Source organism: Corvus hawaiiensis, chromosome 10 (assembly GCF_020740725.1).
Source record: "Corvus hawaiiensis isolate bCorHaw1 chromosome 10, bCorHaw1.pri.cur, whole genome shotgun sequence".
NCBI lineage: Eukaryota > Metazoa > Chordata > Aves > Passeriformes > Corvidae > Corvus > Corvus hawaiiensis.
The window spans coordinates 19,281,292-19,301,154 of NC_063222.1; the positions used below are offsets into that span (position 1 = coordinate 19,281,292).

The 19,863-nt window shown below is 44.4% G+C and overlaps 1 protein-coding gene across 1 annotated transcript in view; it reads left to right on the top strand.

Moving 5' to 3' along the window:
- The window catches only part of DIS3L2 (DIS3 like 3'-5' exoribonuclease 2), a 184,724-nt gene that overhangs the window by 112,625 nt on the left and 52,236 nt on the right, over window positions 1-19,863 (top strand). The window contains 2 exon segments of the mRNA XM_048314282.1: window positions 5,484-5,591; window positions 9,035-9,268. Coding sequence (XP_048170239.1) covers window positions 5,484-5,591; window positions 9,035-9,268 — 342 coding nt within the window.

A 19,863-nucleotide genomic window follows, 5' to 3' on the forward strand; every position in this document is an offset into this window, starting at 1 on the left:
TGTGGGCTGGCCTAGAGGGGGTGTCACTGGAGGCAGCAAAGCTGTGCTCCGGGTGGATGTTGTGGCAGTATTTCCAAGTCAAAATACTGTGCTTTGAGGGAATGTGATTCTTTTAGTCAAGGGAGAAGGAAGATTTTTTATAAAGAAAGGAGACATTTTTCATGAAAATCTAGTTGAATGCAGAATTTTCTTTCAAATGGAATTTTCTTTCAAAGCGCCTTTTCCCCCCAGCACTGCCAGTCCTGTGCAATGCCAACATAAGTTACCTGCTGCCCCTAATCTTCAATTCATCTTCAACTACTGTGGCCCAGCAGTCAGGATTAGTGTTTTACCCATACTTTTGCCCTGCAAAAAATAAATTTTAAAACAACAAACTAGGTTAGATGATGAAATTTTCAATATTTTAATTGTAAGAGATGAAAAGGAGTGAGGGGATGGGCAAAGGAAAGCAGCCAGGCTGTCTGAAACAAGATGGTAGCGTGACTCTTGTAGAAAATATGCTTTCCTTTGATGAAACTGTTTCCTAAGACAGCTGTGATGCTGTGAGAGGTTAGCACCATGCTAATCCTCCCAAAGAAGTTAAATAAAGCCACATATTTAATTTTCCTGAACCAGAAGGGGAGTTATTGTGTAATTGCTAGTGGTCTATTTAATACAAGTCAAAAGTTTTTGAAATAAGAATGTATCAGGTTTTAAGAAGCAAGAAAACCTAAACAGTTTCCTCTTTTTTGGCACATCTTACAGTGTTATTTTAGGTGTGAAGCAGCTCGAGTGAGAGTTCAGCCATAAATCCCTGTAATATTTTACTGGTCCTATTTTACACTGGAGATCAAAGATCAGAACTGTAAGCCTGTCTTCATGTTGAGTCCAAGGACTTCAAGACATTCACTTTTGACACCAGCAGGTTGTCAGGGTGTTGATATTTTGATAATCTCAGGCTGAGTAACAAAGAGTTGCTCGAAATCTGAATTCATGGAAGTGTTGATACAACTCCTGAGCAGAAAGCTTGGCTCATAAACGAATTGCCTATTTCCTTGGAGTATCTTTTAGTGTACAAGCAAGAGATCTGCTGAGCCCACTCCATTGTTGGACTTCAGCATCCTCCTACCAGCTCTAGTGGACACTCTTGGTTAATACAATCCCTCCTCATTGGATTGTTTGTGGGAGAAGGATCACCTTGGGAGTCAGCGGTGGTCATAACCAACCTGAACCAAGAATTAAGGGACAGCCAAAGCAAGATGCCAGCAGAATGAAGTTGTTTGAAGGGAACAAAACTGTTCATGTAACTTTGTGAAGATACGGGATTATGCTTGACCAGGGTTTGTTCCTTTTTCCCATTGGTTGGCTGACCAATTTTTCCCTTCTGTTCCTTGAAGAGCTGCTACAGCAAGTCCACTGATGAGAGCTGCTCTGCCTAACCTGCTCTGAACCTGGCCAGTGAGTTAGTCCTGGCTGCAACAGATGTTTCTGATTTTATAGGGAACAAGAACTTCTATCATCCCAGCATGCATGTGCTCCTTCTCATTCCCCAGCTCCCTAGTAATAAGTCTGAGACTGGAAACTCACATGTGCTTTCTGGAAGCACTTTATTAGTTGAAGAGGCAAAACAAAACAAACCCAAGGGCTCTCATAAGCAGGGATTTAGATCTTCCCGTGCAGAGGAGCCAGCTGCTAAGCAGTGTGACCAGCTGTGGTCACAGGTCCATCTGTTTTATAATGCCAGCATGATGGTGTGTAGGACCCCCCAAGCCCCAGCAGTGCCCTCTCTCACTTTGGTTTCCCAGTGGTGCCATTGCTTTGGCTTTCTGGGATGTGTGGCTGCCTGCAGGGAGAACCAGTAGCATGGAGTAGGCTGTTGGGTAGTGCTGGACAACTGAGTCTTGAGGGCAGTGCTGAAGATTTTGCATTTAGGATTTGGAAATAGGGAGAGAGAAATCCTCTGTCTGTGGTTTGATTTGAAGTGCAGACCCGCAGCTGCCAGCATTGTGGATATCAGCCTTTCACTCAAAGAAGTGCCCTTTCCAGTATTTCTTGGGCACTGCTAGACTTGTGGGGAGAGATGATGTCTTTTATTAGCCTGACTGATAGAGGGGGATTAAAACCAGACAAGTTCTCACCACCCAAGCCCTGGTTTCTATGACACATTCATTAGAAAGGATTTCCTGGGGAGTGTAGCTCCTTTTTTACATTGTAAAATTTTTTTGCCTAGCCCTGCTGGGCCTCTCCAACTGCATTTCTAGATTCAGCTACATTTATAAACCCCTTATTCCAGGTTGATGTGTAAGCCCAGGTGACTTTATTTCCATCTGCAGTAAAATCAAGCTGAATGATGTGATCCCCAACATAGGCACATCCGTAGCAATTTGCCAAGGAAACCACTTCCCACTGGAGGTGCTATCCTTCGGCAGCGTTTCAGCTCTCTGGATTCCTGCGTGCCCTGGCACTCCACAGGACAGCTGGCAGACACTGCTGGCTCTTGGCAGACAGTCACGGGAAGGGCAAAGCATTTAAAAGGTGCTGGGCAACCTCTGGATTATTCAAGGCAATTCTACACAGCTCTGATATTTTGCAAATCTGGACATTAAAGATGTGCTTAGGGAAATCTCCTCTCATCCCGTGTCTCTGTCAGAGAGAGATGGAGATAATCCTGTTGCCAAAGTTCCTCTGGGCAGCCCCTGGGATCACTCCTGGAACATCTTGCTCTCTGAGTGTGATGCATTTGTGACATCTTTGTATGTTAAATGCTGGGCTTGCAATTACTAGGAATCCTTTCAGGCTGCGACCGTATCATGTTAAGGAAAAAGGAAATGTATATTTATAACTTCAACTTCTGTGCCTTGTGACAGTTGGTTTATTGTCCACGTAGAGGGTGAAGAGGAATCGTGATGTTAAAACAGGAGGCAGTCAGCCAAGACTGTTGTGGTGTTGGAAACAGGTTTCTTTTAATTCAGTAAGGTAGAATAAATTGAAATACCTTCAGTGCAAGGTCATGTTATGTTATGTTATGTATGTGTTTGCTGAGCCCAGGAAATGGTTGATTGCATTCTCACTCTCCCATGAGACTTCCTCCATGGCGTAGGTTAAGTTACTTTGCCTAAAGTTTCTCTCCTGTGAAACAAAGGTAACACAGGCTAGTGCTTCCCTAATGGTAGATTTGTTACAGCTAATTGCTTGGTGAGTGTTTAGTGCTGTAATTATGATCTGAGTTAAAGCTTTGCTTGTGTTTCACATCATTGAAAGCCCTTCCATTGAATTATAGCCTCTTGAATCGGATATTAATCCTGCTCAAGTACACTTAAAACAAGCTTGGGCTTTTGTGTTCATTGTAGGCATTTTTCTAGCAAACTGGTATTGCTGCAGGAGATGTGAAGGGAAAGAGGACATGCTAAGGCACACAAATATTCAGGAAGTACAGACCGTTGTCAGATGGTCAATCAGAGTTGGGGAGAGAGAGAAAAGCAGCTTTTAATTTGGGTGGGAAAGGGCACGGGAGCTTTTATTAAATTACTAGGACTTTGTTCACTCTGACCTGAACGTCGGGGTCTCACAGTGGTCATGGGTGATCTTAGGCAGGCAGGGATTTCTGAGAGTCTATAAAGCTATTTTCTCTCCTTTCTGGTATGGGTTGGCATCACTTACACTAAATTTATACCCCTGTGGTGTGGGTCCTTCCAGGCAGCATGGCCAAGCTCACGTACTGGGTCAGTGAGTTATGAATGTAGCAGTATTGTTAACATTCTGTTTGCGACTGGAATAACAGAGTTGGCGGCCCTTGTGTTGCGGGAAACAGCTTATCATAAGCTGTGCCCTTGTGACCTTCCAGGCGAACTAGGGCTGCTGATTCATGGTGTGACTCCCTGACAGCCCCAGACCATACAGTTAACCCTCTGGCACTACTGTGCACTGCAGTTAGAAAGGATTTATAGCCATTGTCTGGTGCCAAACCACAAACGTGATTAAATATTTTAAGAGTCTTTCCTTCAAAGCAAAAGGTAAGTGTAAAGTGTGTGCACTTGAGGAGAAAATGGACACCTGAGACTGTTTTTTCTTACTGTTTTGAGGAACAGTGGTTCTTCTGCCTCCAGGTAGAAAAAGTTATCTCTGAAATCATTAAATAGGTGTCAGAGTTTGGAAGAGCTGGGATTTGTATGCTAGTCAGCTTCCTGCTGGTCCTATATTTACAGGCTGGCACACAGAGCAGTCAAAACGGAAACTGAATTAAATAGCTAAATTACTTTATGGCACACAAGTAGAGTATTTCTCTTTGTTTTTCTGAAAAGCACCATCCCATGTTGCCACTCAAAATAAACTAGAGGAATAATGTGATGGTTCTTTGAGGGCAGTTATTGCTTCTTCACAAAGGTAAATAGTGAGAAGGGAAGTCAGAAGTGAAACTCAAATAATGAGTTTTGCTTCATTAAGCAGCTGCTAAAGATTATTTTTACTGCAGACTTCACTTAGGAAATAACTCAGGGATGGTTGAAACACTTGGAGCTACTCAGGTTTGCTCTAGCATGAATATGCTCAAAAGCTTTAGCTTTGTTGGTGTAGTCAGGTGAGTAATTTGTGATTTGGTAATTCAGTGTTCAGCAGCAGAAATACTGATGAGTTGTAAGGAACTAGGACATGGGTTAAAAAATCTTGCTAGAAATTTATGTTGGCTGTTATTTTGTTCAAATTTTGAGTATAATAAAGTAATAATTGTTCTCCATTTGCAAACAGCATGGTCAATAGTCATAAAACAGGTACTTTTGTTTATCTCACCTGCATCTACACATTCCTGTCTGTCCTGTAAAGCATGGTTCAATCTTTGTTGAGGCCAAGCATGGCTCCTGTGGTGCATGGGAGAAGTTTCATTTATGCTTTGCAGAGAGCAGACTTGCATTTACTTCTTGATTACATGGTATTCAGTGGCAAAGCAAGAAACACAGTTCCCAAATCCAACCTCTTCAGCTCCTGACTGCCAGAACCATGTTTCTTCAACATTAAATTTCCTGATATGCCCAGCCTTCCTCATTCTTCCCAGTGCCAAAGTGGCAGTGGGAAAGAAGTGGAAAACAGAGCAAACTTTGTGACCTTAAAAGTTGCAGAGTAAGTGTTTGCATAACCAAGGATGCAGATTACTCCAGGATGCTTACTCCATTCTACAGAGGGGAGCACTGGGCATGAGCCCAGGTTGGAGACTGACAACTGCCTCTGGTCTCATTGAGGGATGGGGCTGATGGGAGTGTAGATAGCTGTAGCCATGTCTGAAATCCTCTCATTTCAGAGGGTTTGGTTTACGTCATCATTCCATGCCAGCACACTGTCTGCCATGTGATGCAGCTCTGCCGTGGGTGATGCATCCCAGAGCTGTGACATAGCCACTCCTGCCACACTGAACATGATGCTGACAGCTTAACACATTTTCTCTTTACCAACTGGTCAGGGAAGCTTGAGCGCACTAAAAACTTGTGTCTCACCAAGGCTCTCTTCTCTTCCAGGTGATCCCAATGCTTCCCAGGCTGCTCTGTGAGGAGCTCTGCAGTCTCAATCCCATGCGAGACAGACTGACGTTCTCTGTGATTTGGAAGTTGACTCCGGAAGGCAAGGTACCTCAGGCAGCAGGCAGTCATCCTGCTAATCAGTCCTCCCTCGGTGACTAGCCCCTGCTCTTGCAGTGGTAAAAATGGCATCCCTTAACACCCAGGTGGATAGCAAAAGTGAGCAATACTGGAGGATGTAGGACTGTCCATGTGTCTTGCCTTGCTGATGATATATTGTGGAATTTCCAACTGGAATAATCTCTCAACATGGTTGGGAAAGGAGGAATATTTGTATGAATCTCAGGAATGGAGAATGTCCTGCTCCTTGCCAGGTTACCCAACCATTTAATGTCTTACCTCCAGCAGCAATTCAGAACTAATGCTTTGGGTGGGACGAGATGTGCCCCCGACTCCAGCCCTGCCTCGTGCTCCTAGGCAGTTGTGCAATGCGGCGGATGCAGCAGTGTCCCTTGGTGGCCTCTCTGGTAAACAGACTATTTAATTCTTCTTCAGAGCTGCAAATTACATCAATCCAAATAAAGCATGATAGCCCTTCAGCAAAGGCACGGTTCCATCCTCTGCATGTGTTATTTCCAGGGAGCAGTTGTGGAGGCTGTCTGTCGGTGCAGTGAGCTGCCTTCACCTGCCTGCCAGCACTCCCCAGGTCTTCATTTCTCTCCCTGTTCCTCTCCCACACTCTTTGTTACCCTAAAATCTCTCCTTTGGTTATCACAGGGTCCCCTCACTAATCAAGGAGGGCTGGAGACTGCCAGTCCCAGAGGACTCTCTGGTCTATGCAAAGTACACGTTTTCTACTCACGTGGTTTTTTTTAACCACTGTTGTGCTCATACAGAACTCTTTCTGTAGACAGTATTTCTTGTGCCAATTTGGTAATTTTTCACAAAAATTCACTTTACTTCCTTATTATTGTCCCAGCTGCTCTGAAGGATGCTGAATCTATCTTTACCCTAGCAAAACTCTAGCAAAATAGGGTTGCAGTCCTGATTCTGTATTTCTGCTGTGAGTCCCTGCTCTGACACTGAAGTGGGTTGTATTTGTCCTCTGTGAAAAGTGTTCCCATTCCTATAGCAACAGCGTGATTACCCATGAGGCCTTCTAAGAGTAGCTACTAGGTAGACCTTTTATTGACTCTTGAGTCATCTTTGAACAGCTAAAAGTGAAGTCTTAATTAAAATAAGCCTTTAATTACATCTTGTCTCATGTCCCATGCAATATAGCTTTTGTATTTCAAACAGTGCTCAGTCCAACCCTGTCTGACCAGTGAGAAAATAGAGGAGCTGTAGCATTCAGCTCAGGGAGCAGACCTCTGGAGTGGTCTGGGCCATGGCCACACTGTTCCTGGGAGAGCAGACTGCCTGTGGCCATCTCAGCAAACTGGTTTCTCCTACAAGGCCTTTCAGGGTTACAGTCTTAGTCGAAGTCACTTGATGTGAATGTCAGGTGAAGGCTGGAGAAGAATTTACTCTTTCCAAGAGGAAAAGTGGTTTTAGGGCTTTTGCCCAAGAGGACATTCTTCTAAAAGCTGGTATTTCTAGGTGTTACTATACTTGTATCTCAGTGCAAACAGGATCACATGCTCCCCCATGCTCTGCTGGGTGAAAGGGAGGTGAGTCAAAGGCCCCAACACAGCCCTTGAACCTCAGCTGTTGGTGGAGAGCCATGAGAGCACTGACAGTGAGGACAGGATGTTGCTCAGGACTATGGTTTTTTTTCAAAAGAAGCCAGAACTGGGGAAGCCTTATCATAACTTTAGAAATTCTTTAGATGCTGGTGCTCTGTGTGGACTCTGGGTGCACCAGGTTTGCTGTGATGGAGGAGACCTTGCAGACTGATCTTGTGGGCTACGCATTGTAATTTCCAAATCCCAGCTCACAACCCCCAAATGTTGCTCCTCCATGGTGCCTTGCCCATCCCTCAGCCATGGTACGTGGGCCAGCCCATGGGAGCTTGCCCTTTCCTCTGGTGGGGTTTCCAAAGCAGGGGCTACTGACCTACCAGACGTGCATCCCCCATCGCCACAAGAAGCTGAACAGTATTGAATGGATGCAGTAGAGCACAGAGCAGGTGCTGCCAGCACTGTCACAGCATCTCTGTCCAGCTTTGTGGCTTTCTCTTCCTTTCTTTCTCCACAGCATAGAGGAAGAGACATGCACAAAATAACCATGAGCTGATGGTCAGAGCACTTTACATTGTAAGATGCCATGTGCTGCACCTCTGCTGTTAAAGCACTTTTGAATTAGAAATAAGCTTGGAAGTCCTGTGACTTTCAGAGCTCTGAGTTGCTGAGTTATACAGCACATATGTTCTCTGATGCATTAAGGAGGGGGGCAGCAAAGGTATTTTGGGAATCAGTCCCTTCCTGTTAAGAAGGTTTGTCTCTGAAGCAGCGTCCTTGATCAGGCTGTCATAGAGAGCTCACTCTTCTCCCTGGACACTGTCTCTTGCAGAATTCACCGTGTCTTGTTGGGCTGATGAAGGGATAAGGTGGCACTGGCAGCTAAGGCAGAATTACAATTCTCCAATCATTCTCTGAGCACTTGTGCTTTGAATGGTTTATCACAAACTGCATCTGTCTCCGGAGCCCTCATGCCAATGCATGACTTTTGTGAAGAGCCTTCTGCCCATGTCCCTCAGTGCCTTGTCACTGGCTTGATGAGCCGTTGGATTCTCTTATATATCTCAGCTGAAAATAGGTTTCCCTGTCTGCTTTAGGAAATAATTCTGAATTGTTACTTCTACACCAGTATTCTGCTAGAGAGTTTAAAATGGAAGTGGCTTCTGGTTTAAAATAAAATAATTTTATAAGCAATTTATGGAATATTTTCCTCTCAATTCCAAAGTAGTTTGGAAGCCCAGAAAGGTTCCTGGCTTGAGTTTGGACCTAGAACCATAGACGTGATCAGAGAAGCAAGGGATCAGTGACTGTCCATCTCTCCTCCAAACCCACCAAAGTCCTACTCAGGCACTTTCACAAGTGCTAGTCAGACACTGGGGTTCCTGCAGTACTCTGGAAAACAGAGTATTTTAAGGCCAGCCCCTCGTGCCCCTGGTGGCTACACTTCAAGTTATTCTGCTGTGTTTAAGGCTGTGTTTTAGGACAACCTCTCTGGCATGTGTGTATCTGCCTGTTGTCACTCCTGCACCTGGTAACCTGTGAGCCACCATACTGGTTTCAGCTCCCAGATGATGTGAAGTTCTTTGAGCTCTGTGAAGGAGGGAAGTCAGGTAGAGGAGGGAGATGCAAGCAGTCCCCTCTGTATATGCACAATATATTGTTACCTGTTACATACATATACACTTTACTAGATGCTTGAGAATCTGAATTGGCAAAAGGCCTGAAGGTCTCAGCGGGACAAGATCTTCACTCGAAGATCACAGGGAGTGGGGATGTCTGGTGCCACTCCTCCCAGTGTTTGTACAAGTTCCCAAGCTTTTGTGCACTGGAAGAATGAGTCCTCAGACCAATTTGCGCTTTGCAATTTTGCAGATCCTTGATGAGTGGTTTGGGCGGACAGTCATCTGCTCCTGCGTGAAGCTCAGCTATGACCATGCACAGAGCATGATTGACAGCCCTGGGAAGGTGTTGTCACCTGAAGAGCTCCCCCCTGTCTCACCTCAGCATTCAATAGCTGAGATCCAGGAGGCTGTGCTGAACCTGCATCGAGTGGCGCAGCGCCTGCGCAAGCAGCGCTTCACCGAGGGTGCCTTGCACTTAGACCAGGTGAGTAAGTCCAGCCCCTTCAGGCTTCACCAAAGCAATTTCACCTTGTACTCCCTAAGAATTTCCTGGCCAGTCTAAAAACTCAAAGGGGAAAATCAAGGCTGGAATAGAAAGGCAGCTTTGAGTGCCAATGTCTTCTTAAGAGCAGCATCAAATTATGTACCATAAGCACTAAGGAGGATGAAAAGAAAAAAATCCCTGTTTTTAAAGGAGTGATCCATTTTCCAACATTTTTCAAAATCCTAAAACCCTGTTGGACTGGGTAAGTAATTCATACAGTGAAACAAATCATGACAATGTCGTTCATTATCGTGCAGTTCAGATATTAGTGCACATTTCACTGGGAAAGGCTCATCCTCCACATTTCTTTCTGTGCTTGCAATATTCTTGTTTTCCACAGCTTTCATAGCAGTTCTCTGTGCTGGGAAGATGGCTAAATGTTATCTAAGCTAATACTTGTAAGTGTTGGGTGTGTTTCAGAGGAAAAATGCTAGTGAGGAGGTTTTCTGTCTGGGGTGATTTAAATAATCTTGTATCAGTAGTGGTATGTGTAATTTCTATTTTACAAGGAGATCCAGATATTTTAGGCTACCACAGCAAAAAATACTTTTGCATATGATGTTAAGCTGCTCTGAGGTGGCTTCTGGTAGTTTTTATGGGTAGGAGGTTCCAGTAATTTGCAGAACGCAATGGTCTTCCTGAGCAGGAGACACAATAATCTCTTAATATAAGGAAGCTCTATTGTTTCTTTTTGGAAGATGAGTGTGAGTCAGTATAAGGGTATTGCTGAGAAAGAAGCTATGTATGGAGTGGTGTAAGCAGGGCTATTATATGTAAGACATACGTTGTAACACTTCCATTTTACTCAGCGTTGTAGTGTTGTCTCCAGTTGCAAAAAAGTCTAATTTTAGAGAAACCATTGCAGAGCAACAGGAGCAAGAAGTGTCTATAATCTGTGACCTTCCCCAACAGAGCACGTGGCTTATTCTGGTGAAGCTGCTGCGAAGAGGAGACAATGTGCTTTCCCCCATGTCTAAGATGGGCAGAATGACAAATTCGTATCTTGAGTTTCAGCAGAGGAGTTTTTATTTTAGGATAAATCTGCTGTAGACAGTGTGGTATCTGAGACTATCTTGCCTACATCTATTGTAAGGGATCTTGGAGGTTCAGCACACATAAGTGAGTCTGGAGCAAGGACATTTGCTTAAGGTCCCCCTAAAATAATTTTTAAATTATATTAAAATAATTTTTGGAAATCAATCTTCCACTTCGAAGTTTTCTTAAACCTCTTTTGGAACAGACTTCCCTCTTTGAAGTTTAGCATACAATGGCTAATAAACTTTGATGCCAAGCACACCCTGAATGCTAGAGAAACATAAAAATCCCAGCTTTTGCATGAGATCAGCTGACTGGGAAGCCTTGGTGGTATCTGGGTTGGAAAAAGAGTCCATGGTGACTGGGAGCTGTGGCCCAGAAAGGTCACTAGCTGCCTTCCACAAGTCACTGTTACAGTGTAATGCTGAGTGCTCGCTGTGTGCCCCTGAGCTGAGTTACCTGTTATCAAACTAACCTCAGGGGAAATATGTTTTAAACCAGCTGTGACATTTTCAATGGGAGGATTTGGCCAGGGAAGCATCCTGTTCCAGTGATAGTCCATAAATGATTAGCTGTGTTTTGTTTTGCTCTGTGCTCCTACAGAGGAGCCATTAAAGAGAACATATTGGAGCATCATTTGTGAGACTGGGATTAAAAGCCACAGCTAAGGGCACCAGAGACAGCTGATTCCTGCTCAGCCCAGTTCCCAACCATCATGATAAACTGAGTTATATCTCACAAGTGGCACTTTACACTGTGCAGAATCTCTCTCTCCTGGCAAGAATGTGAAAGTAATGGTCTTTGAGGAGGAAGCATATTTTAGATCAAGGGACACTTTCACCACACTTACTCGAGTCAAGTACTGCCCTGATAGCTTTATTTTGATAAACTACACCCTCCCCAGCCCATGGAGAAAGTGGTTGCTGCAAGGCCTGAGTATGAACAGTGTGTGAGGGACAGGTTTGTGGACATGGCCAGTGGCATATGGCTGGACAAAGCAATCTGTGTCTTTTAATAGAAGGGGACAAATCCCTCTACTTTTGCTTCCCCAGTTCCCTGAGTTCCCATGGGCACAGCTGTGTGCTGTGAGCCACTTCCAGCCCCAAGTGAGCAAGCAAGGGTGGGTCCAAATGGGAAACACACCTTTCTAATCACTGGACCTCTCACTGATTTCCTGTTGAGTAATGTAAATCCTGAACAATGGAAGACAAACTCCAGCAGGAAGCTTGGGGCAATGAATTATCGGATTCCAAATAAATATGTGAGTGAAGGAAATGATCATCTCACAATCTTAAGGGAGGGGGTGGCTGGGCATGGATGACTCCTGTGCTTTTTTTTCCAAGGGATGTGAGCCCTCTTCCTATACATTGTGTTATGTTTGGGAGTTCTACCATGGAGTAACTCCTGACTGAACAGTGAAGACTTTTTTTGCTTACTTCCAGCCTGCCATTTTTTGGTGTGAAGTGTTCCTGTGCTTCCTGGTGGTATTAAGAAAATCTTGGGGGAAAGAATCTCCCATCCTCCCTTGCCACTGGCTGTGGTGGCCTTGGGCTAGTGCTCTCCCTGTCTGCCTCAGTTTTCTCTTTGGATTGGACTGATCTGTCCCACAGTATCCATATAGTTTAGGATTTATTCCCAAAACTAAGAACATTGCTCAGATGAAGCCATTCACGGGCATATCTTTGTAACAGCAGAAATACTGGTTGGCCAGGGAGCTCCTTGGAGCTGACACAGGATGGCTCCAGTAGGATGCAGCAGTGTCAGGCTGGCCCTGCTGTGGTGAGGAGAATGTTTCCTGTTTGAATGTCACTGCTGAATTTTTACGACCTAACGTGAGAGCAGCATCTGTTTGCCCATAGTTTTATCTTTTAGCAGCAATTTTGGAAGCAGGAATCTCCATAGCTCAATGGATGAAGAATATACATACATATTTTAATAACTTAGGAATTACATATCTGGGTCACACAGAAGACCTTGAGACATTACAGAGATAGCACAGAGTCTGGAAAGCTTAGGATTTGTGGGTTCAGTGTCAGTATATGTGTGTTTCTTGGGGCTGTGTAATTTTGAATTCCTGCTTTAGTTTAATCCTGGCCCTAGCAACCTACATACCTGCAACCCACTCTTTCCCCCCACTCCCCAGTTCCTTTCATGCCCCTGCAGAGGTCTGGGAATCCTGCTGGGATTGCAGGGACTCCTGCTGCATTGGACCTTAAGTCTGAGGACCTTATTTGCAACCAGAACCACACATCTCTCATTCTGTGGGGATCCAGCTGTCCCCATAGGCCCCTTCTGGGTTTTTTTCCCTAGAATATGGTTTCCTGTACTGCTTGCCAGCTTCCTAGTTCCAAAAAGCAGCTGAGCTGAGTTTTAAAGGTTTAAAGACTTTGCACCTTCAACAGCTAAGGAGCTTATGAAACTTTGTCCACACAGAGAGAGATTAATGTATTTCTTTGTTTCTCATACAAGGCTGCAGCTTTTAGGTGCAAAGGCAAGAAGTCTTGTATGTGACTAAGAAAAAATGTTCAGGTATTTGCAATATTGTCTTCCCCCCAATTCCTTCTTCCTACACAGGACCATGAAATGCCACCCCTGTGCTGTCCTCTCACAGCTCCTGGTGCACCCAGTCTATAAATTGGAGCAGAGATCTGACCTGGTTTAAAAAGCAGAGTGAGCACAACCCACAGCTTTCCTTTTTTTTTCCTGGCCAGGTTACTTTGAAGCTGGATCACTTCCCCAGCCCACAGCTTTTAGAAACACTAGCCAGAGAATCAGATAGAAACTTGCTTTCAACAAAAACCATCAAGTTTGCAGAAAAGCTCCTTAGCTCCAGCCTGCCTAGAGGAGACGTGCTGATAAATGGTTCTCTTTTTGGCCTCAGCAGTTTAGACATGAATCACGAAGACAGATGCCTACAGGAAGACAGGTTAAAAAGGATTTCTGTGCCTATTTAAAATGAGAATATCCCGGGATGCTGATCTGTCTCTATGACAACTGTCTGTGAGCCAAGCATTTCCTTTTGTTGTGCCGGTGATTCTACCTTTGCCAGCACACTTACACCTGGGTGCTCAAAACATCAGCATTGACCAAAGTTCCTTGTGAGAACAACCCAAAGTGCATTTGCATTGTACCAGTTAATGGCACTGAATTGTTTGCTAGAATAGCTTCTCTCCTTGTTTTCTGCAAAACAGACATTCAGCTTTGCAGGTGTGTGTGAAAAGGGAAGGAAAAAAAGGACAAAAATGACAAAGATGAGAATGTTATTTAAGGGTTGAATTGGTAGTGAAATGGTCTCACTTCTGCTTGCTCCCAGCCTGTGTATCATGCCACTGTCTTGTCATGTCAGCAAGGTTTGCTGGTCCCTGTGGCTCTGTATTGGTCTGAATAACTTAGAGGTAGTAAAAATTGTATTGTTGTAGCTCTGTAGCGCACTGGAGACCTATGGTCTTGTCCCATGGCTGCTGGGGATAAGGAAATCAGTGATCTTTGAGAATAGCTTTGTTTGTTTAAGACTGGTGGTACTGCTGAAGTAAGAGAACATTTAATAGAGCTTCAGAAAACATAGGAAAGAAGCACAAAGGTCCCAAACACCAGGCTGTGTGCAGAATGCCAGCTCCAAACCACCCAGGTATATGACATACAGGATTTAGTAACCAGCTCTGTATAGTTTTTGAAGCCCTCAGAACGAAGTCTGCAAACGGCTTTGAGAAGTTGTCTCAAGCCACTCACACATGGAAAGTGAGGAGGAGGAAGGACACTGCATGTGCAGGATGTGACACTGTATGTTGGGAAATTTCATATTTGGTTGTGGCTAATGGGATAGGACAGAAACATGTGTTTTTAGGCAGTTGTCCTTGCTAATGCTGTTTAATTGTAAATCTCAAGAACCACAAATTAATTACTCTCATTATTAAAATTTTCCAATATGAGCAACTGCTGGAAATAATTATGGGAAATTGTTTTGTCATATTTCCTGCCTCATATCTGTATAATAAGCATTCAGGTCTTTTATTCTTGCTACATGAAAGTAATAAATATTTCTACCCTGGTTAAACAGTCATTGTGTGCAAAATACAGTTAATTAGTATACAAATGGAAGACTTAGGGTTGGAGGAAGTGTTTAGATGGGACAGCAAAGGACTATAATAGTCCTGTTGCACAGACCTCAGTCTGAGGTGTTTCCTCTAATAGCATGATCTGAATGTATGTCTTAAAATGCTGTTGGGGCAGAAAGGTCATCCTAGCTTGACTACTTTCTTGAGTGATCCTTAGTTTTTCTGTCCAAGGCTGCTGTATGTGCTACCCCTGGACACTGAGTGCGTGGACTGTTCAAGGGAGGAGTAAATGGCTTTGCTCCAGCCCCTGACTGGTGCAGGGCTGCATCTCTTGGTCAGTCTCAAAAAGAAAGGTGTGGTGCTCATTGCGTGGCCTGTGACATTGGTACCAAATTAATCTCAAACTTGGTTCCATCACGGTAGGTTGAGGTGTAGGTATCTGGCTGAGCACTTGGCTTTGGCCCAAGAGAAAATCCAAAAGGCCCATCTATAAAAGCCTGAAAACTGCTATGATACCTCCCCAAAGAGGCTGTTACAGCTACAGTGCATGAACATGACAGCAGAGGCAGGGCAGGCAGTATGTACAGAACTGTGAGATAAATGGAAACTCAGACTGACAAGGAACTTTCATTATTCACTTCCTATCACAATTCCACCATTGTCTGCTCCTTCTCTTTGATGTCTGGTTAAAGAGAGATCACAAACCCAGACAGCAGGTGCTATGCAATCATTATGGACAGTTGCTTATACTGTGTGATACATAAGGCAGCTGGGGGAATGTTGGATGTACTTAGAGATAATTTCCTCTGGGGATTTTATTTTGCATAGCCCCAGTTAATACATCAAAAGGAGCATCTGAGGCTGCAGCTTCCTCCTGGGCAATACTGCTCTTCCCTGCAGGCATACCCGAAATGCATGTGCAAAGGTGTGTCAGCAAAGTAGGGAGGATTTTCAGCATGTCTTTCCTGCAGTACCACAGAGGAACACGGTGCTTGGCAGGAAAATATGAGACGTCACCACTGTGGTCAGGAGCAGCTATGGCTTAGGTCGGGAAGTTTGTACACACACTGAGGATCCACATGGGATGGAGGTGTTGTGGGATCATGCTGTGGAGGGGATGTGTGTTAGCTGAGCATTTCTCTGCTTGCATGGAGATGTTTGCATTGCCAGGAGGTTTTAAAATATTTTGATTAAATTAGGATTCTGAGTGGAAAGCTCTCTGAATTTAGTCTTCTGCCCTGGGATTTTAATGAAGTCTTCCCAGGGGTGTGAGTAGGATTGATGTCCTCGCACATGTCCTGCCATTCCCCGATCATTCTTTTAGAGCCGAGCAGCTGTGTCCCAGCAGGAGCAGGTGGTGAAGTGGCCGAGCTGGCTCCGGCAGGAGGGGGGAGTTGGACACTTGGAGCACAGGGCTCGGCTGTGGAGCATTGTGCTGGGAGCCACTGCAGCCAGATGTCTGGGCAAACACAGCCAGGAAGGAGCTCCCCACACAGTGGTGCTCTGGCATTAATTTACCATCAGTAATGCAAGAGTGGGTTATGACTTTGTTCTTCCTGGAGTAAGTATTCCAGCCACTAGCCCAGATATTCAAGTCCTCCGGTGATGTACAAGTGGTTTTCTTCTAAACAAACACAACTTAACCCTTGAGTTTTATTAAATCTACCACAGACGTGCAAGCTGAGAAACTTCTCTGTAAAAAACAGGCCTTATGCTTTAATTTTGAGATGCTGTTTGATACAGCAGAAGTGTTAGTTGTTCTTTCACCTGCTAGCCTCAGAGCAAGTATGAGAGGGAAGGCTGGCTCCATCCTTCCAGACAATGGGAATGGTATGAAGAGGTGAAGCAGTTGCCCGAGCTCACACAGTGTGTTGGTGCCAGACCTGGCAGGACTTTATCTGATTCCCAACTCAAATCCAGTGCCTTGGGCCAATGCTGACCATTCTCTTCATCTCATGTTTATTACTGACAGCTATTGAATAAGAACCGGTGCTTCTTTGTTTCTGGTGTGTATTGCTGGCCCAGTTAAGGACAGGGGTTTTTCCCTGGTTCCCCAGCAGATACATCTCACAATTCAGAGCAGAGAAGCAAGGAGGGCTGAACTGTGGCCAGCACATCTCTGCAGTGCAGAAGCAATCAGTGTGTTTCACAAGTAGCCTCTCTCCCCATTCTTTTCGGTTCTTGGGCTTTGCCTGTGTGTGCCAGGACCGAGCCAGTGGGCTGCTGTCCCATGGATGTCTCTCTTGCCTGGGACAGAGTTGCAGTGGGCAGTACATCATTACACTTCCAAATTGCTTGGCTTTTTCTGTTGATTGTATCCAGTTGGTGATCAGCCACTGTAGAAGGGGGGTGAGCTGGCAGTCATTGCATGCTGACCTGCAAGCAAGGTCGAAGGTGTTTGCAAGCACTCCAAATTTACACATGAAGTACATATCTCTTGGTTCCCTGGATTAGCTGCTCACAGATGGATCCTGCCCTTGCTCTGTGATAGACAGCCTGGTGTCATCTGCTCATAGGGACCTCAGACAGTGCCAAATAGCATGTCTAGAGGAAAGAGAGGGCATCTGTGTTGGCTTAGTGTGGTGGAATGTGTCCCAAATGTGACACTGATAGCTCAGGTGAACAGAGGATACAGTGCTTGATCCAGCTGAGCAAGCTGCTTGCTGGTATTTTTGAGGTTGGTAGGGAGAGTAGTGGCTTCTGTTTGCTATATTGAAAAAGGTTCAGGATGGAAAAACTGGTTCTTAATGAAGCAGAAACAAACTGGTTTTTCAGTGGCTCTGATAGCAAGACCGATAAAACCCAGGAAAACACGTGTTTGTGTAGAGGTGCATGTGGGGTGAAGGCTGGGAGGAATTCTTATTTTACATTTTCTGCTGAGGAAACAATCCTTGCTCTGAGAGTCTTGCCCTCCACTGGATGGTGTTTTTCTTCCCTGGTGATGAACAGACGTCATCAGAAAGTCTCTTGTTGTTCCAGATTCTGTTTATCACGTATTTGAACAAAGACTTGACAAAGGTTTTATTTTCAGGTATTAATTATAGTTGACTGCATGGCTAATCCATCATCCTCTTTAGATGGAGTCACTGGGTGTTGACTGATGTAACTGCAAATGTGATCAATCTGCCATAGGTGAAGATGTAGCTATGAGCTGCTGCTCTTTGTCAGAGCCATTTCAGTTTCACCCAACAGTATATGGAAGAAAGGCTAATTGTATAATGACAAAAGACAACGTTTGGAAGGAGATGAAAGATTCTGACATTACATTTCTGTGATTTGTCATTTCAATTCCAAAGTGAGAAGGGAAAAAATGGCCACAACTCATTTTATCAGGTGTTTCTGGGCATGATGACTCCTTCTGAGTCCTGGGATATTTTCTCTTTTATCATCCGTAGCATATGGATGCTAAGGTACAAAGAAGCTCAGAAAGCACCTGTGGTTTTCATAGCCCTCTGAAATGAGAGTACAGGAGCCTTAGCCAAGATCCCAGCAGCTGAGCTGAGGACAGAGCTGATCTTGCCCCATCTGAGGAAACCAGTGCCTGCTGAAGTCCACTTTCGGGTTTATCTTTAAACATTCCACATACAAGCTCACTTCTTCTAAAATGATATGTCCTGTTAAAGTTTGCAGTGATTCATTTGGAGTACGTTTTGTTGAGCAATCTCTTGGGTTTATTTTGAAAGCAAGTGGCTTTGAATCTGTCTTGAGTAGTCTGGATCATTTATCTCGCCGTTTTCTGCATCTTCGTGTGGTAACAGGGAAGCTGTTGAAGCAAACAAACATAATTCAGAGTATGGATTTCCCCTGAATATGGAATTGCGTAAAATGGGAGTGTGAAGCATGACATCTCAGATAAGGTTGTTTGTCCACGTTGCACTTGTTTCCATAGTTGGGATTGGAGGAAGACCTCCTCCCTGAGCATGCTCCTTCTTTGTGCAGCTCTGCGTTCACTCGTGGGAGACACATTGCTTCCATCCACATGTATCTTCCTGCTTCCATCTTGAGGCACAAATACCCATCTCTCCCCAAAGATGTGTATTCAGAAGTTATTGCACTGTCAACACCTTAAACCTGCCAGCACTACTAAACTTTGCCCTCTGAAGGAAACATATTTCTATTTTGAATCTCATCTGATAGCTGGTACCTTGCATTTCTGCTCATTAGTTACCAGCCAAGCTGGCCACAGTCCATTGCCCATCTATGATGGGCTGCCATTAAATTTGTGGTCACTTGAAAACTAAGCAAGAGGCAGTGAGGACGTAGCCTCAAGTGTTTGTTGGGCTCGAGTGGCGTGAGGAACTTGAGACATCTGGAAGAAAACAGCCATGCAAAATCACTGTGGAGGGGTTTTTGTGGGTAATTCCTTTAACTGGGCTTTAAAAGCTTCTTTCTGTCACAGAAATACAGACTAACCAAGCGGTCACTCTTGCTTGGTTTTTTTTGTAAAAAACCAGCCTAGGCTGAATACAACAAAATTTAATTTGTGCCTTCCTTGACAGCTGAAGTAAACCTGCCCTGTCATGGGTTTGATCTGTCTGATCCTGCAGAACTGGGGGGCTGCAGAGCTGTTGCTTAGTGGGTGTCTCATGGCAATGCTGAAAAATTCACAGTCCCATGAGTCAGCAGGAGGTTTTGCATTAACTTTAGGGTTGTAGATTCACCTCAATTTCAAGGTCTCTGTTTTAATCTCAAGACTATCCTTGCTTTTCTGAGGAACAAACCCCTTGATCCAGCTAGCACTTTATTTCTGATTAGCATGTTAGAGTAGAACGTGACCCACAATCCTGGGATATAAGATGCTTACATAGCTAAAATGGGATTTGAAAAAATGCAATTTATTAAATGATTTCTCAGTCATTGATGTGTTTAGCAGGTATAGAAGATAAAATGAACTAAAACAGGCTTTGGCATTTCATAAAGTGAGTAATTTTTTCTGTTGCATCATGTATAAACTTTTCCCTTCTCGTGTATGTACGGTTGAAATTACTTTGAGGTTTTGAATTCTCACTTCAGCTCTCTGTTTTTTATTATTTTCAAACATTACTGAAAGTGCATGCTGTGCTCGCATTGCCTTGCTGTTCAGTTGTTTTTTTTCTTTAATAAGACAGTGGGCAACATATAGGTGGTTAAATGAGCTGGGGGAGCTGCTGACAAATATCCTTTACCCAGGGGGCCAACCTTGAAACCCTTCTGCAGTGTGGTCATCTCGTTTCAGATTCTCAAGCATTTTTAGAGGTTCCTTGAAATCAGTTTAAAGACCATGAACACAGTGCTGTTGCAACCAGCTGAGATAGCAAACAGGTGTGTCTTTCCTTGAAAGAGTGCAAGAGAGTACTGAACTCTCTGAGATTCTCCATGGTGGAGGAGTGCTATTGCTCAGAATCCCAGGAGTTCTAAGATAAAGACTGGAGCAGACAAGAGCACTGGGAGGTGCCAGACAGAAGT